The 27,056-nt window shown below is 32.0% G+C and overlaps 1 protein-coding gene and 1 long non-coding RNA gene across 2 annotated transcripts; one reads left to right on the forward strand and one right to left on the reverse strand.

Moving 5' to 3' along the window:
• Positions 1 to 8,529: 8,529 nt before the first annotated feature.
• Positions 8,530 to 12,325, reverse strand: LOC121129052 (uncharacterized). The gene is made up of 2 exons (XR_011783608.1): positions 10,417 to 12,325; positions 8,530 to 10,013 (listed from the first exon to the last, which is right to left on the reverse strand). It is a non-coding gene; the product is annotated as an uncharacterized lncRNA (long non-coding RNA).
• Positions 12,326 to 14,406: 2,081 nt separating this feature from the next.
• On the forward strand, positions 14,407 to 16,689 carry LOC121129051 (polyprenol dehydrogenase). The gene is made up of 4 exons (XM_040724717.2): positions 14,407 to 14,624; positions 14,685 to 14,792; positions 14,862 to 15,391; positions 16,117 to 16,689. The coding sequence occupies exons 1-4, from the start codon at positions 14,528 to 14,530 to the stop codon at positions 16,345 to 16,347; spliced, it is 966 nt and encodes a 321-aa protein (XP_040580651.1). The 5' UTR covers positions 14,407 to 14,527; the 3' UTR covers positions 16,348 to 16,689.
• Positions 16,690 to 27,056: the final 10,367 nt, after the last annotated feature.

The raw sequence follows: 27,056 nt of genomic DNA on the forward strand, positions 1-27,056 counted from the left end.
TGATTAAACTCCGCGTATGGCTTTTGTTTAGCAACTTAAAGTTATGACATATTTAACTGAATTCATGTCAGAACCAGAAAAAACTCTGTTATTTTATTAGTTATTATTCTGAGAATATGGTTAATAATGAATTACAATTTCATGGAGTGTGACGTTTTCAAATCTACTTTAACGGATAAAAACCGTCTAAGTCAATTATGCGTAGTATATCTTTATCAAACATTTGGCTAATAAATACTTTCGTTATACCCACAAAAATCATAATAAAGCAGACAACTGATAAATACTGATGTGATTATCAGTGAGAATCACATCAGTATTTTAAACAATAATACAATATGTCTTTCTCCCCCCTTCTCCTCGCACGCGTTTTTCTCTACAATATTATCAACTATAATTATAATAACTAAATATTGTATATTGCAACATACTACTTTACACAAGAGATCAACATCAGCTTTACTTGCATATACAACAATTATGGCACTGTAACATGATGCGTTTCTAATTGTGTTGCGACGTTGGCTATATATTAATATCCATTTTGATCATTGTTTTTCAAAGTGGTAAATATTGACCCATGGAATTCTAGACGCATGAAATAATCATGCGATTTTTTTAATGAGCTATGGTGTAAAAAATGGGGTTGTCAAATCTTTTCCCTTTCTCAACCAATCACGTCTTTTATATTTTTCTCATATAAGATGCATAAGTGTTCCCTTTTTCAAAAATTCCGTGATTGATCCTTAAAGGTTAATATAGAGCTCTCATGGATTTAGGTTAGGAAAATAACAAAATTGGGGTCGATGATATCATATATCTTTTAAAAAAGGGTGTAAAAATACATACCAACACCAATCTTTATTTTTAGTGTTATATTAAGTGGAAAAGTTCTTAATATCCCGGACAAACCTACTTTAGTTTATTATTAAATGTGAAAATCTGTGTGTGTGCCTGGTAAATACGGCCAAACCAATTAATTGATTTGCTGAAATATTTCATGTTACATATCAAGACTCCAGAGACGGGTTTGGTTAAAAAAATTCTGGCTTTAAAGCCCATGGTGGCCTTAAAATAGCCTATTTCTAAAAACGACTACTTCACGTAAAAAAATAAACACCGTATAGTTCTAAGAATTATTGTCGCTGCATGTTGGTACGTTTCTTTGCACACTTTAAAAAAAAGGAGATTATAAGGTTTAGAGAGAAAAAAAAAGAAAAGAGGACAAAGATTTTATTGACAATGATTTGAAAGTTGTGCTAACGATGACGTTTTGTATAGGGGGTTACATATTTCAGGAAGTCAAATTTATCGTTCTTACTTTTTAATAATAAATTAGTACTAGAATGAGTTTAAAATGTTATTGACTCCATTATAATTGGAGAAAATATTTATCATCTCTTCCGGTATTAGAATAGCACACAAATAAAAAATAAATCTAATGAGAAAATATTGAAAACTTGATTATTTTATTTATATCAGCTCTCTGGCATTGGAAATAGGATACTCTTTCATCTTTAATACAAGAGTCTCAGTATATATTTTTTTATGGCAATACTACTTGGACCCTGTCTAGTGGATCCAACCGATTTCTGTATTTCGTTTTGAGATTTACATGGGTAGAAAAAACTTGTTTGTCAAATTATGTTGTTTTAAAGTGTAACAGCATTTAAGTCGCTACCAAATGTGCAGTTCTATAAACTCTTGCAGCTTTTGACTCGGGAAGTCATCCTTGACTTCAAATTCTATGCTTATTCCACTGTTGGAATAAAGTTCAATAAGTTCTTCTGCCAGTTCCATAGTGGCAAGACTGTCACACAGACATAGGATATTTCAAATTTTTGTTTTGCCTACCCATGTGCATTCCCTCATTTTTGAGATATCCATATTCTTTTTATTCATAACTGTCATATTTAATTGTTTTTAGAAGTATTTCCATACTGTCATATATCTCGTTTAAATGGACAGAAATAGCAAGGGGAATGGATATCATTTTATTACGTTACACAGAAGGACAATATATTTTATGTTATACTTCATTTTAGAAGAATAACAGGGAGATATGTTTACAAATTTTGAGACTCGTAGATCTATTTTTTATTAAAAAAATATAATTTAAATATACAGAGGTTGTATCAAAATTATTGATTTACTACAAGATCCATCTTATAAAAAACAAAATTAGCTTATCTTAAAAACTGTACGTCTTAGAAGAAATATAAAAACAGATTTAGAAACAACAACAACAGCACATACCTATATTTATAAAGCAAAATTTGTCTCTTTGTCGGTGTGAATGTATAAATATATGAAAAGCAGTCACTGGCTGCACTGTTCATAGTGCTCCATGATGTATATCATAAACATATTTTGATCTAACAAATAATAATGTAGCTGTATTAATGAAATATTGTAGGTGTGTGGATATAGCATCATATTTTGTACACAAGGTACACTGTATATGAGGGGTGTCAAACTCATTTCACATCGTTGGTCACACACACACGAGTGTTATGTGTTCGTTCAGGGTAGGCCAGGCTATTAAAATTATAGTATACTTAGCTCTGAACAAACCACAAGATCATGTATTTTCTTTGTTCTTATGTAAAAAAGAGAAGGTAAATTGTTTAATTTAACTAAAATTTTATTCAATATCACTTTTGCAATACATTTCAGTTATTGCATAAAATTTTAATTTAAAAAGTAAAAAACTACACTTTTCATGAATTTTTTGAAGGATTATGAAAAAATAAGGACACTAAATTGCACATTTTAATAAATTAAACAATAAGTAGACATTCTTAAAGATCTACAATCTTTTTATCTGAAAATTACCTGCAAATTCAAATAGCAAGGCATGATTTTAAAAACTTGAATCTACTCTGGACTAGTTTCTCTCCTGAAATCTGGCATCTTTTTTCCTGAACGAGTGTATCAACATCAGGTGTGATGTTCTGACTGGCTGTAACTTTTATAATGTCATTTAAGTGTTATTGGTTATTTTAGAATGCAATTTTGTTTTATTGATATTCATAACTGAGAAGGTTTGTTCACAGATGTAAATTGTTCCAAAAATGCATATAATTTTAGCCGCAAGAGCTGTTAATTTAGGGTATCCTGGTATTAGATACTGATAAAATGTGTCCATAGCAACGGAGTTAAATTTGTCCTTCAAATCTGCGTCACATTACAGATCAATTACTTCTATCTGGATGCCGACCGGAAGATTAATGGCTTTAACTGTGAAAGGTGAGCTAAAAACTAAAAATTATGTCTCAAGTTCACCAAATTGTTTGTTAAAATCTGCCAGAAATCCTGCAATATTGTCTCTGTATTTCTTCAAGTCTGTATTAGGTCTTTCTTCGCACACATTTATCATGCATGGAAAATGAGAAGGGCCGCACCTTTCCATTTGGATTTCTCATAAAGCCAGTTTCAATTTAAATGCGTTTATTTTGTCATAAAACTGTGTAACAACTTTTTTTGTGTCCTTGCAACATTTTATTAAGGTTGTTCAAGTGCCCAGTAATATCAACAAAAAATGCAAGATCCTGTAGACATTCCTGGGATTGTAATTCCGGAACCGTTTTTCCTTTTTTTTCACGAAATGACTGATCTCCTGTTGTGTATTGACGAGGGAGAGGAGACTCAAACTTATTTATAGTTGGAGAGATCCAGGATTACCGAGAGACATGAGGACAAGGAATGGCGTGGAGGAAATAATACAATGTTTATTTATAAGATCCTCTGTATTCTTTACAATACAAAAACCTACTCTAATGTATTTACAAAATACACGACTACGTAAAATACAGTACTTTAATACATAAAAGAAAATATAAGAATATAAGAAGAAGAAGGGGGATGGAAATATGAAATACATTACATCACCCCCCAAGCACCAAATCCATGACGGTACTTACACAGGTTCAGCTCCATGAATAGCAGCTTATAGATCCGTTCCATCCATGTCCAGGCACGGACAAACCATTTTTTCTTGTACATAAAATTTTTATCTCCATAGACGTGCCGTGCTCTCAGCATGCACACCGGAGAAAGGAGAATAATACTCTTCATAGAGGTTTTAGAGACACGAACACCCTGCTCGTCCCTGGGAGACATAACCTTCACCCTTATAAAGGTTTTAGGGACACAAGCACCCTGCTCGTCTCTGGGAGACATATCGATCTTACTCGATGTACCCTCATCCAACTTGGGATGATCCAGAGGAGAGACCGTTGCGGATCCATTATCCAATGATGTGAACGGGAAAGTAGGAACAACAAAGAACCAAAACTTCGTAGGATTAAATCATGTACACCAACTCAACAAATTTTTCAATAACTGTCAATGTATTATCTATACTACGGATAAATATCGCCAATTGAGCTTCATCCTTGATGTCAGGGCTCTCGTCAATTGCAACGGAAAATCAATGAAACACTCATATCTTTGTTTCAATTGACTGGTCAAATCTTCCGATAGTTCCAAGATTCTCTCTGCTATCGTATTCCTCGTCAGACTGACATTGCCAAAGTCTTGTCGCTTATCGGGACATACGAGTTCAGACGCCTTCATCATGCATCTTTTAACAAAATCACCGTCAGAGTACGGCTTTGATACTAATACTATTTCATTGGCAATTAAGTAGCTGGCCTTTACTGATGCTTCACTTACTTTTCGAATCCGAGCAAAGGTTAACGAATGTTTCCTCTGATCCGCAAGAAATATATTGACCTTATCTGTTCTCATATTTCTTTTAATATATCATATTTCATGCTGTCGTGACTTTTATACTGGCGCCGAATAATATATTCCTTGCATACCGAAACATGTTGCAAACATACCAAACACAGTAGTTTTCTTTGCTTTTCCGTGAAAAAATATGATGTGTTCCATTTTTCTTGAAAAATTCTACACTCCTTACCAACTTTTTTTTTTTTTTTTTTTTTTTTGATAACTACATTTTTGGTAAAATGGACGAAGCAAAGAAATAAAGAGCAAAGTTTGATTTACCATCAGATTAGCCAGAAATATATTCGGAAGACTTGCCAAAAGGGGAATATGAAATAGAAAAAAAATTGAACTAAAAAAAAAAGGAATGGAACAAAAATAAAGGATATGGTTTCAATTTTGGACATAAGAATTTATAAATAATTTTTTTTGTATCTTTTATGTATTTTTTTCACTCTGCAATTATCTTTCAGGCCTGATTGAGCATCATTGCCGGTCGGTTCTGGCCTGAAGGCTGTATAATTGACCCCCTTGCTGTAAATAGTGCACCCTTATGTAAAACATATAAATATTTTTGAAAATTATCGAACTAGTTGGTAATAATTACAAAATTCGAAAATCACTAATTGATTGCCATTCATCAAAAAAGTACTTTCGAAACTGGAAGACGTTCAAATGGATCTGCCGAGGTTTTTTCCTCTTAGGACAAGAAATGCAGAGCATATTATGAAAAACAAGTTGATATCAAATTTATTAAGCCCATGAAAGCTGATATAACTTAATCATAAGGTGGTTTTTATCTGGAACTGGCCTCCTAGACCAATTGCAAAGAATTACGAGAGCTAAATATAAAAAAATGCAAGAGAAGGCTGAAAAAGAAAGATAAACAAGTAGTAAAAATCTTCAGCAAATTGACAGTGAATCCAGTCATAATAAAGATTTGGTCACTCCTGGATCATCAAAGAAGAAAACCCATAATCATACTGCTCGTCCTGGAACAGTACCCTTCATTCCACATGTCATTAATAAAAACCTAAGTTGGTTTCATTGGTGACTAGGACGAAGTTATCCCGAGCTAAGTAAGTAGCATACACTCATACAACCCTTGGGGAATCTGTTGGTGACTACAGCAAGGTTGCAAGGATTCTTTTTTTTTGAAAGTGCGAGTGAATGCCGTTCATTTTTTGTTCCCCTCATCGTTCATTTTTTTCCCTTTTAATCGTTCGTTCAAAAATGAACCGAAAAGCGTGAACGCCGTTCATTTTTCTGTTCTATCTCCAAGCCTGATGGTATGCTTTTGGAGTCCTGATTTAATAAAACTTAGTATTTATAAATTTTACCACCTAAAAGAGATAAAAGTCATTCTAAATGAGTTTGTAATGAAAAAGTGTATGAAATTAAAAATATGTATTTGATTCATTCGTGCAATGGACATAATATATAGGTGTTATATATTTGCTTTATCACCTGTTAATAAGTTATAGACTCAATAACTAATCTTTTGAATTAAAGAATGAAATAACAAGGTTTCTCAACAAAGGTGTGAGTTTATGGTAGAGCAGAGATAGTTATTAGTAAGGATGTCATTTTTTTAATATGAAATACTAAGTTTAAAAATTAGAAAAGGATAAACTGTTTTTACGTGGAGTTAACTTCTACATCTGAAGTAAGCATTCCTGCATATCTTTGGTGTAAATTGATTAAAAAATGCAGAATAAAATTCATATATATATATATATGAATTTAAATATGATTATCGCACTTGCTATTTTAAATGTAAAAGGTTCTCCTCTTTAAATCAGTAATTCATTTTCTTCCCCTCAAAATCATATAACAGACAGATGATCCTAAAACAGTTCCTAATTAATTAATAGCTTAAGCCTCGTTCCTTCCTTCCCCTTGTGCTCATTTTTTCTTTACAATTTAGCATCCTTAGCTATTAGTTATACATATTGTCGTTTGTAGGATTAGTGATGCTAATTGATCGCATTTATTAGCTTGTCCTTTTTTTAGATTTGGCAGCCTGAAAGCTGAATTTTCTTTGTCTATGCTGTTATCATAATTATTTCATTCCTTAGAAGTGGAATTCGTTTTCTACTACATACAAGTTATCATGGATATATAAATAAAAAAAAACTGGCTTGAGGATTTGCGTGTGCTCATAAACGACGGTGAGTAAACTGAGGAGTTGTATCAGAGTTATATATATAACTCCTTGTTGGACTTAGAGTAGAATTAAAATCGACATCGGAATATTTCTCTCCTATGTATTTGTTTCCCCCTGGTCACAGTGACTTGTAGATCTGATAAAACGTCATGATAGCTAAGCATCTCTCCTCTAGAACATTCTTCAAATTGTCCGAGATACCAATGTTAATAGAAATACTAGGTTATACCATAATGCCTGTACGACTGGTGTTTGACTTCCACCACGTTTTTAATATCATAGTAAATGGTGGTTGCGTGTTTAAAAAAAATCTTACCCTGCAGTCGCTACAATACAATAAATTGAAAATTATATCAATAGTGACGTCATAGACTATGAGAGGTTGTGTGTTTTGTCAAAATCTGCCTGTCTTGCCCAGCAGATATATCTGACCGTATATAATCTTCGTACGAAGTTAGAGCAAAATCAATCTCTAACTTTTGTCATAGTCCTTGTGACCAACCGACAAACAAACAGGCAAAAAGAAAGAAAAATTATAACCTCCGTTTAACTTCGTTAGGAGAGTTTAAAATGGTCAGTTGGTATTTAGCCAATTCCTCCCAACAACGGAATAATTATTCAATAATTGTTGGGAATTGTTCACTACTTAAAAATATACTCTTCGAATTCAATCCCACCCTGATACCTCACTAACAAAGAATTTGCACCGTTTCTTCTTGTCAGTTGTGGATGTGGAGAGACACAAAAATGTTTCCCTCATTTTTATAATTTTATCTTTCATTAAATGAAGCAAAGTTTGACTTTATGAATGTATGAAAACGAGTCACCGGGCACAATGTATATGGAGATTCATGATGTATATAATAAAGATATTTTCGAAATAAGAAAATATAATATAGTCCTATTTATGAAAGATTGGAGGCGTGTTCAGAGGAGCTATTTCTCTTTGTTTTTGTTATTGGTGCCTTATGTATCTTATACTTTATGTGCGTATATGTTAAGATTTGAATTAAATATAAACACTGGTATGTTAAAATGAATTTTGTTTGTTTTTATTAGTGAGTGCTCTAAAGATTAAAGTACTCATCAATCCCCCCCAAAAAAAAAAAAAAAATTTCAAACTCTTATTTTTATTCTTTTATTTTTGAGGATAGAATACAATATATGAATTGCTATAAGCTTTGAGTAGTTTCGTTTGAGACTGTCCATGAAAACAGAGAATAACACTGAGGATTTCGTTGGGAATTATCTTCTATATTATTAAAGCAAAATTTGTGTTCTAGCCGATGTCTAATTACTCCGTGCAATCCCAAGTACTACCCCTAGTATATAATGTGTATAAATAGAAAAATCCCGTGCATTGTATTTCTAACAATATAACATTAAAAAAAAAAAAAGCATTATCCATGTCGGAGAAATAATAGTTGCTCATAATCTAAAAATTACCCAGTGCTTGCTTCTTAAAAATGAATTGATTTTAATATTTGATATAACGGGTTCATTCAGAGGGGAACCCCAAAACTTGGGAGTAGCATTCAATTACAATTTTCTCCGTATTATTTTAAATTATGAGGTTATTTAAGCAATCAAATGACAGCTGAAACAAAAAAATAACAAATTTTGCCGTCTTTAGACAGGGATGTTGTGTATTTATCTTTAAGCTGTTTTCATTTATTGACTCTTGTATTTTTCGAAGGTAGCTGACTCAACGTATTATGACCTCAAATAAGGTATTCCATTGAATTTGAATTTTTATATTAATTGATATCAATTAAAGGCCTTTGTTTATAATTTTTGTCATTTCAATTCATGCTCTGTCTTTGATAAGACTATCTATTCAATGAATATAATAATTAATAACTACTATCTAAATAATAATTAACATTATAGAAGGAGGGCTACCATAATATGTTTTTTCAAGCTTTTCATTTCCATTTTGAACAAAAAATTATTAAACATTTTGTCTAAAAAAATTATTTGTGTTGCTTTCTTATCTACATAAGAAAGCAACAAAACTGGAAATTAAATTCAAATTTTCAAAAGGCAAAGAAAGAAAGGACCTTGGACAACTATATTTACCCGAGAACCCGATGACGATGTAACCATTATTAATAAGAGATGATAATTTCCCCGAATATAAATAACTGATGCAATACAAAATTTGGAAACACTCTAATTTTGGTTAGTTTTCGGTTCCGTTGTCGATCTATTTTTTTATTTCATGAGGATTTCAAAATAAAAGTTCATGGCCGATTTTTGGAAAAAAATTCTAGAATATTATGTATATTAACAGTAAGAGATCATTAAATTTTGAGAGGGCAACAAGTTCATACAAAATGTTAAAAATACATAATCAACCATAACTTTGGAACAAATGGAGATACCTAATTCAAATAAGTGTCATTTGGTAGGAATAATAAATGCACTTTGTATACATCATAGGCTCAATGTCACGGAAAAGGTAAATATTTTTTTTACTAATAACATACAGCAGAAATTAGTGGAAATTAGTGGTACAATTAGAAAATTGTTTTAGGAGGAGTTTTGCGCTTTACAGAGTTTTTCTACATTTTAGTAAATTAATGTGTTTTCTAGATATAAAAAAAGTTATTTTAGCATCACAATTCAATAAAAATAAAATATTAAGAAAAGTCTTTAAAAAATCATCTCAACAATAAAAAAAGAAGCCCACCTTTCATTAAAAAAGAAGATAAGGCTTCGAAATTAATTTTTTTTAATGATAGAAATACATATATTATGATGTATTTTATATGTGGTAAGAAAATAAATAAATACGTATAAAATCTTATCCTTCTTAGGCGTTAAGTTATTTCAGTTGGAGAAGCTAAAACATTTTCCTCAATAACTTTTTTTTGATATAATTCTGAAATCCACAACTTATAGAGGAGTTCCTGAACTATGTAAACGTGATAGATGATTACTAAGAAACAGAGAACCATCGCAACGCTGTACCATAAGAGTAGAGTGGATGCTATTACAGGATAGAGTATGAGATAGTATAGACTCAGTGAGAGTAAAAAGGTTGATATAATTCCCTCATATAGGAGCCAGGGAATAAGACAATATCGATAGTTATTGAAGGCACCAATGACTGAAATATAAAGTAATCAACTAATTAATATTACTTTAAAATGAGAAAACACATATTTATAGAGCGTTTTCACTGACGTCGCTAGTTGTAGTATCATAATAGAAGGCAAGACTGTCTTAAAGGCAGCTTATAGATTATATTTTTACAACAAAAAATGGACACATTGACATAGATAGTAATTAAACTTTATCAAAATAATATTCAAAAAAAGACGTAGTAACACTTTAAATGATGACAAAGAAAGGTGATATTTGAAATCTAGATATGCAAGAATAGTTAAGCGTTTTATTCTTATAAAACTTGGTTGTTTAGGTACCCAGGATGCCTATTAACAGTAAGAGTCACATGAAAACCCTCTATCGTAAAAAGTAAAAATTAATACAAATAGTTGAATGTCTATTACACAATAATAAGTTGACTAGAATCCCGAGAGAATGTATGGCAAGGAGTACGACATTGAATAGAGTATCACTAATTGCATCCAACTCTTCATATGGTATAACATATTTGTGATCATCCGTTCTACACAACAATGCAATCCCTCCCGTGTGAAAGAGAGATCCAATGACTCCCACAGCACTGACTCCCTCCGAAAGACTCAAACAAATACAGCACTTGTCATTTCGTGCTTCCAAATAGTTACTTCCCATCTTTTCAGGGACCTTACACCATAATTAAATTTCAACTTCATATGATTATTTACCAGATGAAGCTCCATCTGAAACAAGCTACACTTATAGTAAAGTACACGATAAGAATTTTTTCTATGGCAGGTATAGTAAGGTAAGGATGAGTACTGAGTGGTTCTCTTTTAATGATGTGAGTAAACGTCTTTTTTTTTTTTAAATTATGAATAGTGCGTTTTCACTGACGTCATAAAACATAAGTAATATGTACTCAAAATCTTAAAATTTGTACAACTTATTTTTTTTTTCGGATCGACAATTTATTTATTTATTTTTCGTCTAGCGGCGGTAATCAAAGCCTATAAAGGTCGGCTTAAGTTTTGTGTTTATAAAATATAAAAATTATCATTATTACTAAAAGTAATGACACCCTTCTCTGTCACTCATATCATGGGAAAAAAAATTATGGCACGAGCAAACCGATATGTCAATATCGTCAGCAACTTTTCTGATAGTTTGTACAATTTATAAAAAAAAATTTTCTCAGAAAAGTTTAACCGTATGCCGTTGTCAATTTAATTTCAATTTTTACTCAAATGTATCTATGTTTTTCACTATCAAAAAATCGTCAAACACAGTACAAAATACTTCAAACCATTATGCCTCTCACTAACAAACTAAACATATTAGTAATTCATGCATTAACTATATTCATATTATCTTAAAAAAATCATCATCCCAAACGATTTGAGCTCTTATTTTCTTCATGAGGCATTCCTAGGAACTCTTTGCGAAGAAACAGGAAAACTGAGGCAAGGAGACGAATAGATTGATTCCTCTTGACAGACAATAAATATATGTTCTTTTTCGCGGTCAACGTATATGAAATATACGTTGTCCGCGGAATTGGAAGTAACTTTACTGTTTGAATACACCTCATACCTACTGAAAAGTTCAGTGCACTTATTTATTATTAATGTCCAGGCAGTCTCAGGATTGTTTGAGTGGGGGGGAAGAGGTAAAATACTCGAACCACTCAATTGAGCATAGTATTTTATTTATTGATGGATAGTTACCCATGTTAAGATCGAAGTAACTTGTGAAACTGTTTAAAAAAATAAAAGATTGTAAGTTAAGATTAGATAATGATCGAATATAGTAATATCATTCAACACTCAAGTGTGAGCAGAAGAATTGCAGGAGGAGAGCTCCAGATCCTGAATATCTATGCTTCATGGTCTTTTTGTCCCAGAAAAATATCTTGAAATACTTCTATATACAGCCTACTAGTAGATTAGGCTATTACAATGAATATGTGATCAAAATAGTTTGTCTTATTATTTGCTAATAACTTTCATCATTTGGGTTCTACTTAGGACTAAAAATGATTAAAACAGTAATGAAATAAAATAGGTTTATTTTTTAGATATATGTTAAAAAAATTTGGGGCTTCAGATTTTTTTTTTTTTTTTTTTGAAGCATGAGCTACATTGAAAGTAACTGGAAGGTCACATTATGTGGAGTAAGTTATACGTGGACTGAGAGATGAGGCCGCAGGAGATCACATCAAATTAAGTAAAGCACAACAACTTTTTCTTGTATCTACCATGAACCATTGCTGCATAATTACAGGATGAATGTAATTGGTATCATGAAGAGGAGCTTCTGTGTCATCAAATCCAATAACTCATGTTACCGTGAGTACTATAAACATATAGAAATAGAAATATACAGTACAAACTCTAATGATTCTCTAATCCTACGTGGAAACTTATTCGAACAATTGTGATTGATTGAGTGGAAATTCCTCTCTTTCAACTACAATAATGTATTCTTCGTTTCAAATTTATTTCATTATTATTTAAAGACCACAATAATTGATTTAAGGCTATCTGCTATCACTGTCTCCAATTTCAAGTAAGAAAGAGAAAGTATGACTTGCGGGCAAACTTATAGAATGTACCCAAGAACTACATTGAGCCAAGTCCAAAGTTAAAAAATATCATACCAAGATTTTTGGCTACAAAAAAAAAAGTATCTGATCTCTTTCTAGTATTATGAAAGATGGTGAAAACATATTTTATTGCTTTCCATCATCATATTTGGTAGAACAGCCAAATACACCCATTATTTTCATTTTGGAAGAATAACTTTTATTTATGGGGGGGTGCCAGCCTGAAAAAGTTTGGGAATCCCTGGTATAAATAAACGTAGATAGTTAGATTTCCTTCTTTTTTGTTTTTTCATACATACAGGGGAAGGTGATGTAAGTGGATACACATTTTGGTTTTTACGTCCTCAAAAAGTTCAGAACCATCTATTTTGCCTAATATTTTGCAGCTAGGTAGCCAAAAGGGTGACCCAACAAAATTTAAGTATGCATATATATGATATTCTTTTTCATTTTTTCAATAATATAAAAATTGGCAAATGTATCAACTTACCTCAGGACAGGGGCAAGTTGCTACATGTAATTGAACGACTGATTAAGATAAGAAACAATGAAATAAATCGACATATTGATGATATGAAAATTATCAAGTCTATTCAAATTTATTCAATAATTAGGTATACATCACACCCTTGTCAATAAATAGACTGTCATGTTTTTATGAAGACAATAATAATTTTATACATATTGCTTTCCAAATACACAAATATTTCACTTAGCCCATAGATAATAACCCTAATTTAAATAATAAATAATCCTTGTCATTCATGTTTTGGTGGTTTTTTTGTGAGAATAGAACATGATACATTCCAACGTCTTTTTTATGGTCTTTGTTGGGCCATAGGTCATAGTACTTTAGGAAATAATTCACTTATTAATGACGATTTGACATTTTGAATTGGACTACAAGAATTTTCTGAAGAGATGGACAGAAAAGATGCTTTACTCTTGGTTGGTATTTCACATTCAGTCATTTCAGAAGCTATGAAATCCGATTCTTTTAAAATATCATAGTTTAAGGGGAATATACTCGGGTTTCTAAAGCCTGATACAATGCTTTTCAAAAATTTCCCATCGACCAACTTGAATATATTATAATGTTATGTTACCTCACCTTCCCCTACTGTTTGTGCATGCAGAAGAGGAGCATGTTAAATGTTGATACAAGTATCAACTTGCCCCTTAAAAAGTGTCTCAACTTGGACAACCCTATTCCATTCAGTTCAAAAGTCATCAAGAAGTAAACGCAAAAAAAAAAAATGCTCAAATTTAATTATTCAAATCATTCACTTATGTCTAATGAACAATTCCAACAGGTGAAGATTAATAAGATAACCATTTAAAACATAGATATTCAACCAAAAACTGTAGTGACATCAAATATGCAAATTTGACAAATATATCAATTTTGATCCATAAATCTCGTCCACTTTACCAAAATTTTCTTATTAAACTTAATGAGAAGTTAAAATGGTGTCCCCATCAATATGTTAAAAGTAAAGATATTCTGTGGTGTATCAACTTACCCCGGGGCAGTGACTTGCCCCACCTTCCCTTATGTATGAAAAAGCTAAAAAGGAGAAAATCTAACTATCTAAGTTTACTTATACCAGGGTTTCCCAAACTTGCAAGTTCCCCTTTATATAGTACCAAAGTATATAAAACTTTAAAACCTTGAGATAAAATTGTCAATACTTCTTATTTTTCCCTTTTTATTATTCCATACATCAACCTACCAACGCATAACGTCAAATTTTTATTTGAGAGAGCGTTTTTTTTGGGTTTTTTTTTTTTTTTTTCTAAGAGCTATTCAAACATCAAAACATGTAGCAACTTGATTGTGTTGTAACTTGTAGTAGTTCATGTCTGAGATGCAACTTGAATAGTCGGGTTGATTTGTAAGTAATCGTTTGTTAATCCATTCCTGCTTCTTCAAAATGTTTCAAACAATTTATGAAACACTCTTTATGAATGCTATTGGATCATATTATATGATTAAAGAAAGCGTATTCAATACTCACAAGGCCCTAGAAAGTAGGTTCCAGCTGATTTAATGTTTATGTTGAAAACAATTCCTTTCAAATATTTTTTTAGAATTTGATCAAAACCCTCAAAAGATTGTTGTTATCACAGGAGGAAGTAGAGGATTAGGCCTCAGTGTGATTAGACATTTTATAAAGTTGGAATATTTCGTCATTTTAGGTAATTTTTAGCATAACCCTAGATATTCATGTAATCACAGTTTATACATAAATTATTATATTTTTTTAGGCTGTCGTAAAATTGAGGAAGCCAAAAAAAGGCTTGAAGAATTGGAAAATGATTCTGCAAAATATCTTATTCTTCCTCTGGATCTTCAGAGTTTAGAATCCGTTAAATCTTTTGCTGAAGACGTTCGTACAAAAGCATCGGAAATAGAAATTCTTATCAATAATGCTGGAATTATGTTTACTCCTCGAGAAGAGACAAAAGATGGATTTGAATCCCAGTTTCAAACGAATTACCTATCACATTTTCTATTAACAAGTCTCCTTTTTGACAAAATACAGAAACGAATCGTGAATGTGTCGTCATGCGCTCATTGTATGGCATATTTGAGCACAAACTGGGAGGATTTGCAAAAAAAGAATTTTTATACACCTCAGGGTAGTTATGCAACATCCAAAGCAGCTCAAGTCTTGTTCACTAATTACTTACAATCCAAAATCGATGGTTCACCTAAATATAAAGGAAATATCTCCGTTTTTGCTGTTCATCCTGGAATGATTTTTACAGATCTTTATGTCAATACTCCGAGTCTTGTAAGTTCTTTACTTTATATTTACAGGGTATAACAACGAAATACGCTGCTTTTTACCGATAAATTCAAAAAAGACAAACTTAGCAGCAGATACAATCATTGAAAATATATCTCACTCAATCGATCCTTTATTAGTCTCAATAACGACATCGATTTGGGTACTGAATTGAGCACAGGCCATATCTAAATTATGGCATTCGATTAAGTTGATCAAGGACATCTTGATGGTGTGATGAACTCTGTTGACCTTTTACTCAAGGTAGCTACAGACGAAATAATCCATCGGATTCAGGTCGAGTGAGCTATGAGAATAAATATCCCTGGACACACAGTCGTCCAAGGGATCCTTAAGTAATTTCTGGGGTTCTTGGTCTTCACCAGGGCCTTCCTCAACTCTGCAATCCTTTTCCTGCCGATCCATGTCATATTTAAGACCATCATATCATTACTAATATCCAGATCGTTTATCACCAAAAATAATAACATCAGCGCACCTGCGTTCTGCCTCTGAAAATGTAATAGGCTTGAAATCTTCTATTGTTGACACCATGACGGTGTTTGGGCTACTCAGGGATGCGTTTATATGTATACTTCACCACAAGAAAAGCATTGCAAATTTTGTCATCAAATTTGCAGAGTAAATCCGTAAATCTGAGGCCCCGGATTTCGTTGTTACGCTTTGTTTATGTATCTTAATAACAGGTCATTATATTAAATACTTTTCAGCTGTTTAAACCTATTTCCGGCATTTTAATGAAAACACCTGAGCAAGGAGCTGAATCTATTTTACATGCTGCTCTCTCTTCTGAACTTGATAACCAGGGCGGTGCATATACAGAGAATTCCATGGTCACAGAGCCAGCCGCTTTTTCTTCCGATTTATCCAATCAAAAGATCCTTTGGGATATCACATTGAAATATTTAAATATGGATAAATTTGCTGAGGGATTGGAGTAATTCAATAAAACTAAACTATGTTCTAAAAATCATAAAATATATAAGATAAATATATTATAATTATTATATGCATTATATTATACATTATGTATATACAAAACTTTTTTCCATTAAGCAATTAAACTATATTAATTCAAAACAGCTCAACGCTGTACCTCCTTGAGATTGTTTACCAATCATTATTCTTTATTACAAATTTAAAAATACTGATATTTGTATATAATAATGACCTATGTATTTTTGCATTACATAAGATTTAAATTTCCTTTTTTGGATTAATCTTCCTAGTATCAATTGTTATAATATAAAGCAATAGAAACATTAAATAAATGTGTAAAGAAATTTGATGCGTAATATAATTTATAAAATAAGCTTAAAGTATGTAGTTGAAAACAGGTTTGAACATGTATAGTATGTTTCCAAGCCAGGTAAATCTTTCAAAGACTACCACCTTTATATGCTCAAAATTACTACGTTTAATCATGCTCCTATGATTCTATTTGAGAGTAGGCGTCGTTTTCAATCTGATTAATAGCTAAAACTCATGAGTTTATCTTGCACGTCGTTACCTTTATTGGATCACGCAACCTTTTATCCCAAAAAGAACCCAAAAAAGGCCCGAAATCATCTAGTAGTTAGCCAAATAAGTCAATCATACCCATTACCGGACCTTAGGACTGTCGGCCCATGGAATTTTTCATAAAAATATCCATGGTTTATTTAGCCAAAATAAGATATGTTAAATATGCATTAAGATTATTGCATATATTTTTCATTATAATACAAAATATTATATTGTTACTTGGTTATATGATTTATTATTATATAAAGGAATAATTAAAAGGAGGAGGAACACTCTCATTGACGTCACGAAGGATCGATTTTACCTTGTTTAAGGACCAACCAGTAGGACTGGGCTAGACGGCGGTCATAAATAATGACCGACACAACACTAGCCATGACGTATCAAGTGAGAAGAGGGAATAACAGATCACAACAAAATAAATAGGGTATTTTTATTTTAATGAGGTAACAAGGTATCAATGATCACAGAGACTTGCGACTCGACATAGAATTAAGTACATATTTTTAAAAATTGCGACTAAACTTGATCTCACAATCATGGGGTCGGGGACCGACTCAGACTCGAAAACTATTATACACCACAGTGTTGCCTCCCTAGCACAAAAATACCTTATTGTTGTCACCTATCGATTTCCTCGTCTGACTTGATACGTTATGGGTAATTTATATTTTATTATTTTTGATAAATAAACTAAGTAATAAGTTATAGTACTACACTTATGCTCCGTTTCAAATTTTTTTGGTTGACTTCTCGACTTATTATATATATATATATTGGGCATTTTATTATTTCTATGAATAAATTTTTGTTATAATACACATATTCAAAATGTATAGCTACACTTATAATAAAATATTTTAATATTATTGTAGGATTTTAGTATGAAATATATATTAATAAAATTCATTTTAAAAATTGTGGAGAAATAATACGATAGTGATAGTCTGGAAGTAATTAAGAGATAAATGGCAGTTGGTATGATTGATTTATTTGGCCAGCTGCCAGATGATTTCTAGCCTTTTTTCTCTATCTTTTTGCATAAAAGGCTGCGTGACAAAATAAAGGTAAGGAAGTGACACATCCAGCAAAAAATTAAGCCTTGACACTAAAGGGGCTACGGCAATATTTAATTTTTTTGTTGGTGGAGCAAGGAGGCGTGTTTAAATTTTTTTTTGACACTTTAACACTGTCCGTGTTAGGTTTTTTCAGACTTTTGTTTTTTTTCTTCTTATAAATATTAAATTTAAGATGTTACATTTTTTTTAAATTTGAACGATTAATTATTTGTTTGACAATACAGTAATTTGATAAAATGATAAAAATTATCAATGAGGAATGACTACAACCTCCGCCCCCCTCCCATGTGGACGCCTATGCTCCATGGATCGGATCCTTATAATTCTGGGTTAAAATGAAATAGCTTAGGACTCTAACTGGACTCAATAGAAACATCTAAGCACTCTGACACGCTGTTTAAGGGCTTTGTAATCACCATTATGTTTTCTATTTTTATATCAAATTGAATGGAGATAGGATTGTCCACCGTTAGGAGTTGAAGGAGACGTAGTCCTCTTAATCAAGATCCAGATTATCTAGAAAATCCCTTTTCAGTATTTGTATGCATCAGCAGTACCAGAATGTATTTGCAAATTGGCTCGAGGGAGGGTGAATTGTTTTTAAAACCAGATTTTTTCCCTAATATTTTGAAATACTGGAAACATGTTGCAGTGAGTTACTGTAGTGTAATTACATCTTCTTTCCTTCCTTCTCCCCTCTCTCCTTCTTCCTCTTCTTCTTATTACTTGATATGTGTTGTATATATATATATATGTTAAGTACTGTTTCATGACTCATGTATTCATAGTATAAATAGCCGGTCATCATTTATGTATTGGGAATATACATGTCTTCCTTGTAAATCATACTTTGATCTTATTCTTGCACGTTGCTCATCTTTCTATCGGTGGTCCTGGGCTCCTGTTGATTAATATAATACAATAAGACAATAAAAACATATAAACGCATTCAAATATTAATGAAAGCTTAATTGTATTTAAAATGTCATTACAGTTTTTTTAAATATTTATCGCGTACCCGCCCAGCTTGGAGCCGGATGCCTCCATGGTGTAGATGCATAATTATATTTTCAAGATCACTGCGTGATGATGTACTTTATCCTTGGAAGCAAATGTGAGAAAGTCCTTTATGTTCACCTTGTCTCCAAAGTGTTCCTTCACCAGCTCTTCAGGAGCGGAGTAAACAAGTTTTAAAACTGGAATTCCAACAGAAAGTGTGAAGCTATTTCTTTCCTAAAATACCTTAAAATGGCATTTTTCTAAAATCGAACTTGTTGACAAACTTATTATTCTATATCATGTTGGTACCTTTGCGCACTTACAGGAGATTATCAGATTTAGAGAAGAAGAATAAGAAGAGATAATAAAGGCGGATTACTACTCAATGGCCCCTTGAATAATTTAACTACATCTATCGAGAATTTGAAAATATACGTGTATAACAATTCTTCTAGTCAAAATCAATAAGTTCTGTGATTTAAAATTAACCTAGTTTGGAGAAGAGAAAATGCCACAAAAAAGAAAAAAACAACAACATGGAACCACATTAGTTACTCATATGCTTCCAAAATAACTTATCATCAATTGGGTGCCTTGGAAAGACACCCAAAATTTGTGCAAATCATTTTGAAGAAAGCAATAAGAAGCTAATATCTAATTCATATTTTCTACAGGTAATGAAAGGAGGACTTGAAAAAATGATACCAAGTTTCAAACTTGTTGTGTCTTGACGAGGGAGAGACACAAACTTATTTATAGTAGGAGAGATCCAGGATGACCGAGAGACAAATGAGAAGATGAAATGGCCTGGAGGAATAAGACTACACTGTTTATAAGATCATATGTGTTCTTTATAATACAAAACCATACTCTAATTCATTTAAAAATACATGACTATTTATACTACGTAAAATACAGTACTTATAATACATACAAGAAAATACAAGATAAGAACATGAAAGGAAATATGAAATACATAACATCACCCCCCAAGCACCAAATCCATGACGGTGCTTACACGGGCTCCGCTCCATGAACAGCAGCCCATAGATCCGCTCCATCCATGTCCAGGCGCGGACAAACCATTCTTTCTTGTACAGCAAAGTTTTATCTCCATAGACGTGCCGTGCTCTCAGCACGTGCACAGGAGAAAGGAGGACAATACTCCTCATAGAGGTTTTAAGGACCCGAGCACACTGCTCGTCCCTGGGAGACATACCGTTCACCTTTACTGAGGTTTTAAGGACCCGAGCACCCTGCTCGTCCCTGGGAGAACTTACCGTTCACCCTTATTGAGGTTTTAAGGACCCGAGCACCCTGCTCGTCCCTGGGAGACATAACCTTCACCCTTAACGAGGTTTTAGAGACACGAGCACCCTGATCGTCCCTGGGAGACATCTTGCTCGATGTACCCTCATCCAACTCGGGATGATCCAGAGGAGAGACCGTTGCACATCCATTAACCAATGATGTGAACGGGAGAGTAGGAACAGCAGAGAACCGAAACTAAATCCACTTTTAATTATGGGGTTCCTGACCCGGACACGCACTTCACTTCTTGTAAGTGACCAACGTTCTTTTCCTTCCTCCACGAGGCCCAAACTGAGGCACAGTCCATATTGCTCCGCCTTCCGCAGATGAACGAGCGTTCTCCCTATCGACGAAAAAGGGCTACCCAACTCCAACAGGACGACGACGATCCCACAGCAGGGAGGTCACGTGATCCTGATCCCATCCTCGTCGCCAATGTTGCGTCTTGACGAGGGAAAGACACAAACTTATTTACTGTAGGAGAGATCCAGGATGACCAAGAGACAAATGAGAAGAAGAAATGGCGTGGAGGAATAAGACTACACTTATTATAAGATCATGTGTATTCTTTATAATACAAAACCATACTCTAATATATTTACAAAATAAATGACTATTTATACTACGTAAAATACAGTACTTATAACACATACAAGAAGATAAGAACATGAAAGGAAATATGAAATACATAACAAAACTAAACTCATCGTAAGCAGGAAGGATCTGTTAGATTGAATAAAGAGGATATTATTCAGGGACTGGTACTCAAGTATCTCTCCTCAAAAGGTTACAGATACATTCAGTCAAGTGACCTTCTTCCGGCTCCTTGTGTATCAACTTTAAAAAGATTGATTCAAAATTTTAAAATAAATTATCATTATCGAAATTGTGGCTCAACAATTTAAATTGAAATCCTAAAGTAGTATTTTATTTCATTTAAAAAATCGTTATAATTTATTGTTTGTTAATTACGTTTTAGCTTGAAATCCTTTAATTAAATATAATGTGACTTGCATCGATCATCATCAGAATCCCTTTGACATATCACTGGTAAGAAATATTCAATTGCTAATATTTTGCAGCTAACTCAAGGCATATTTTCAGACTTTTTAGGCATCATATTTGAGACAGATTAACACCAAAGTCTACCTTTGTCCTAAGATCTCAGAGGCCATTGTATAAATTGGATAACACTACAGATACTTTTTTAGTATTCCACAAGTTAATTTATATAATAATATATGGCCATGCTTGGAGTAATGTCCAGCTTATATACCCATGATGATTTCAATGGATAAGAAGTTCCATTTTAGAACTCTCGGGGCACATAGTGCATCAGTGTGATACAATCCTCAACTTCTAAGCATTTACATAACCAACAGTACAGTTATCATGTTATGAAATACCTATATTGTAAAAGATGCAGAAACCGTACCTAACTTTTACATTTATAACAATTTATATTTTGGATACCTTTGTATATATTTAAAGTTCCAATCAGATTGTAATATGTATAATATTGAAGGCCTTTAGTTTAATAATCCCATATGTCTTAACATTATTTTAATATTTTTACTTAAAAAATCATTTAATTTCTTCGCTTTCATTTCAGAACATAAATCTTTAACTAACAAATTCAACACTTTTGGAGATTGTTTCTAAAAAGTGGTTAAGTTTGTCTATAAACTGAAAAACATTTTATTCTTAATTATTACTTTATAATTATACGCTTAACTCAATCGATGAATTTAATAGTATATCGGCTGTGACGTTACACTCCATCGACAAAGGAAAAAAAAAAAGAAAAAAGAAAACGCGTGGTGGAAGATACACATCAGTAAGGGTGATAATTTTGGTAAAAATAGAAATGCGTGCGAGGAGAAGAGAAGAAATACTTATGCCATCATTGATTAAATAATATACATCTTCTTCTATCAATCAAAACGTTATCATTCCCGCCTTTATTATTCAATATTAATATAATGTTAGATGGCGATAGGCGATAGAGAACTGAATAAAATGCCTAAAATAACGTCGCCATCTGTCTGGATTTCTGAAAATGGAGGCCCAGGAATTTGGAAAATACTTACCAGATGAGAAACAGATGGTTTGTCGGATTTGTCGATATAAATGTGCCTTTAGTCCCCTTTCTAGAATTACACACCGCTCATTATCCTCATATCATGAGCATGGATATTCATCTAAAAAATCAAGTTTATGAACCTATCCCTTCCCGAGGAACCATCATTAAATTAATGGAAGATGTTGGTACTGATGTCATTTATAGAAATACATATAAAAATGTTTTGATTCATCCACACCAAATGACGATTAAGTTATCAGTAATAAGTATAAAATATTTATTAATTTCGAAATGGAACTAAGGTTAATAATTAATTACAATTTTATGGAGGGGGATTGTAATCAACTCTACTGTAACGGATAAAAAATGTCAAAGTCAATCGTAGTATATCTTCATTAAACATTTTGCTAATAAATACTTTCGTTATACCCTCAAAAACCATAAGAAAGCAGGCAGATGATAATCATATCAGTATTTTAAGCAATGATACCATATGTATTTTTCCCCCTTCTCCTTGCACGCGTTTTTCTCTACAATATTATTAACTGTACACATCAGTCCAAATATGTGTAATTTACATACCTTGTTTTTCAAGTTACCTTGGGTTAAGTATATTCTCTAAACTGACGTAGCAAGGAGCCTACAACAATCAAATTCTAGGAGTCTATCATAATTTTATGAGTATCTCGAAAGAATTGTTTGATGTATTACTATCCAAAGTAATTATCTAATACCTATATACCTTATGACAATAACTTTCAATTTATAATTAATTGATAGGTTGGTGCCAAACTTTCTAGTGGGAAACGTTCTCGGCATGATTATGAACCAATTACTGCCTCTAAGGGGTTGGCTCTTACGATTAGATACCTCACCATTCTCAAATATGATGGTTTAATATTTATTAATTATTTATGATCTTTTGATTACTTTAATATATTTTTAAAACGTCAATGTCATATAGCTTCCGAATTAATAAAAATATGATAATGAAATTGTACATAATACATCCAACGCTATCTGGGAAGCTCTTATGGTAAAATTAAGAATGAATTTAAGTAACATAATTTTTTTTTCAAGCATGAATATGTTAAAGTTTCTAGACTAGATGATTGGCTATCAATTAGTAAAGATAATGATGAGTAGTGGTATTATCTTAATTGTATTGCTATGTTTCATTTATTAATATTAGTTTATAATTATTTAATTTAGTATTAAAGGTGTATAAGATGGAAAGCATATAAAGCGGATACAAGGGACAATTATTTATGGAGCAGAATATTTTAATTTATTAGGGTTTTCATTTAATTGTGTTATTGGGCATTTTTGATACTAACTAGAAGTATTACAATAATTATTTTTATGTTTTTAAACATTAGATCATACTAATATAGTTTACATTTTAATGTGTGCCCTGTCAATGTTGCACCTTTAATATATATAGATATATATTTTTTTTCAATAGGATCATTTTAATTGACATTGAAGAAAAAGTGATGGAGGAGTCCTTTCACAATCTCTTTTTGGCATATCTGTGATAGATTGGATGGATGAAATGCTAAAGATTACATATATAAACTTTTTAATCAAATTTAAAATTTGCATATTATATTTACTACTTGTTCTATATGATATCCTTTGACCTTAATTACATGCTCAAGGCAATGTTGGAAGATCTTGCAGGCAGCAACAAGTTGCTGCTCTAAACCCTTTATTGGTAGCCTTTAATGTTGCGATTGAGTTGCTAGAAAATTCACAAACTTGTATTTCTTATTTGACCTTGACATAGAGATCTAAAGGGTTAATATTGGATGAGTTAAAGAAACAGGTTTCAGGCTACCAAAAATCAAAAATTGTTATGTATTTAATATTTCCTTACATGTTTTTATCTTCTTGTATATTCGTCTATGTATTATAAGTACTGTGTTTTACGTATTATAAATAGTCTCGTCTTTTGTAAATATATTAGAGTATAGTTAGAATACACATGATCTTATAAACAGTGTTACATTATTCCTCCACGTGAATTCTTCTCCTCATGTCTCTTGGTCATCCTGGATCTCTCCTATTATAAATAAGCTTGTGTCTCTCCCTCGTCAAGACGCAACAAAAATATTAACCTTTGTCCATTCATTCTGTTATTTTGACTTTATGAGCTAGAGTTGAATGCCATTGGAACACATATTGCCTTAATCAACTATATTGCTCATCCAGGGCTTCACTTTGTCCTAAATAATTTTTAAATACACATCAGTATAATTTTTTTTTTTAATTTGATAAATAAAAGTTACATACCATGGGACTCCCAGGGACATAATAAAGACTACATTTATTTACCAGCATTTTAATTCTCTATTTTCTAATTGTACATCATATAGTAGTTAAGGGATAGGGGAATTTTGAAAAGAATAAAAATTGTCTTGTGAATAAATGAGGTCCAAACATTTATTCTATTGGCAAGGTCTATGAGTCAGCATCTACATAGTATTGGCAATAAATTGAGGGTTTCAGGTCAGAAAATAATATCGGGGTTACAATATGGTTTTTTCTTTGATAGTGAGCTTTCCATAAAACTCTTCCTTACTCGCAATACGCCTTTAAAACGTTGAGTTACTCTCAGTATTCTGTCTTCCTGTTGTATCACAAGAACGTAGAAATGGTGAAGGAAGAGTGTCGGGCGCGGCAAAGTTTAAAAATGTGTACCTTTCTTGCAGGAAGCGTGCATGGAAGTCTGGAAGGGTTTTGGGTATCCCCGTAGAAATGCTGGATGTTTATTACTTAAATTGAAGAAATCAATTTGACATAATTTATATTTAGTTTAGATACATTTTTAATCTTTTACCCTGTCTAATGTTTTTTTTCAATCTGTTTTTTCAATCTGTTGCTTCGTTTAATCGCACCATTTGTTGAAATTTTATGTCATCTCAAGATAGTCTTCAAAACCCCAGATAGGATGTAACGGATCAAATAAAAGTTATGATGGGACTTTAAAACATTTCTTTACTTGGTATTTAATACAGTTTAAAAAAAAATTAGTGAAAACGATGAAAAATCAATTTAAGGATTTTAAGGCTTTTTTTTTTCTTAATGCCTTGATAAAATATTTAAGAATTTTTTTTTAAACAGCTCAGAATCAAATATTTTATCCGAAAACTTTTTTTAAACAGCTCGAGATTTTCAAATATTTTATCCGAAAACTTTAATTTTTTGGGAACTATGAATTTAAAAAAAAAAAATTTTTTAATTTTATTGTCTGTACATAGCTATGGATTTTTTTTTCCCAAAAATTTAATTTTTGATAGATTTGATTTGAAAGAGATCACATGGGGGCCAATATAAGTCTCTTAAATAAAATAAATATTTTAAATTATAGCTAATACTCTTCGGTATCTTAATTCATCCCACAAATTTGAATACATAGCCTATAATTGACTCAAATATGCACATTTGGGGTGAAGGTTTTATATAAAGTAAAACATTTATAGAGATTTTCTCCTTTTTCCTATTTTTGTTCAAGATTGTTTTTATGTTGACACAACATATATTTTATCCACCAAAATAATAAAAATAATCATTATCTTAATTGTGAATAGTATACTTTTTTTTTAAATGTTATTATACCAAGAAATGGTATAAAATAATTATGCCATGAGGTGTTCCAAAATAACTAAGTTCGATACTATACATTATGCCCTATTTAGACCTGAAATAGGCCCATGAACAATTTCTCAGTCTTCAGAAAAATAAACCAATTACCAAAAAAACTCTTTCTGATTCGAAAGATATGGGTAAAAAGGATTCCAATAATCTATTAATTTAAATAATTTCACAGCAATATTCCCGATAGTAAAAAGTAAGAAGATCCCGGGAGACAATCCTTTTTGGCAACTACATAAAATATCTCAAATAATTGGGATTTTGTTGACTAACTCATTTCATAAAAGAACAATGGGACTAACTGTTTTTCCTTATCTAATAATTTAAATGTAATTTTACAGCTCAATTATCAAAAGTACTGGAACCAAATTACAAGTGAGGGTAGGGCAGCTTCATCAAAATGACGCCATAAAATGATTGCATCATAATCATGCAACGGTACTAGGAAAACTGCCGGTATTTTGGTCAAACTTCATGATGAATAATATCACATTATGATTCGCTTAATATCATTTATTACAAATATCAAAACATATTTGTTTATTTCATACTTCAAGGGAGTACCTTCAAGTGTGAGTAATATTATTAAAATGCAATTTTTTAAATTCAATCCAATCTTCTAAGAAATGAATCAAGAGGATTGGTAAGGAGGAGGTGGAGAATAAATAGCATAGAACCTCTTAAAATATGGTTGAATACCCTACGCCCTAGGAGTGGCCGGGGGTGGTGTGGGATTACTAAAAACCACCGCCAATACATCCAAGGAATCCCTCAAATAATAGTTCCAATCCCTCAAGTTGGGTGGGGTACTTGGGGTTACTGCAGATAGTAGTCATTAATTGATTCACCTATAGATAAAATTGAAATTTGAAGCTCATATACCAAATAGATCCTCAGAAGCATCAATGCAATTTCCAGCTATGATGACAAGATTTGAAGTTAATATTTGGCCACTACATTTGGATATCACTTTCTTTTTGGTTCTAGGGACATTAAT

Source organism: Lepeophtheirus salmonis, chromosome 14, assembly GCF_016086655.4.
Source record: "Lepeophtheirus salmonis chromosome 14, UVic_Lsal_1.4, whole genome shotgun sequence".
Taxonomy (NCBI): Eukaryota; Metazoa; Arthropoda; class Copepoda; order Siphonostomatoida; family Caligidae; genus Lepeophtheirus; species Lepeophtheirus salmonis.

Bases quoted from the DNA above. Each gene is read 5' to 3' on its own strand.
- LOC121129051 (XM_040724717.2), top strand. From the start codon at position 14,528: ATGTTTCAAACAATTTATGAAACACTCTTTATGAATGCTATTGGATCA. The intron at 14,793-14,861 runs GTAATTTTTAGC...ATATTTTTTTAG, and splicing joins GGAATATTTCGTCATTTTAG to GCTGTCGTAAAATTGAGGAA. The intron at 15,392-16,116 runs GTAAGTTCTTTA...AATACTTTTCAG, and splicing joins ATGTCAATACTCCGAGTCTT to CTGTTTAAACCTATTTCCGG.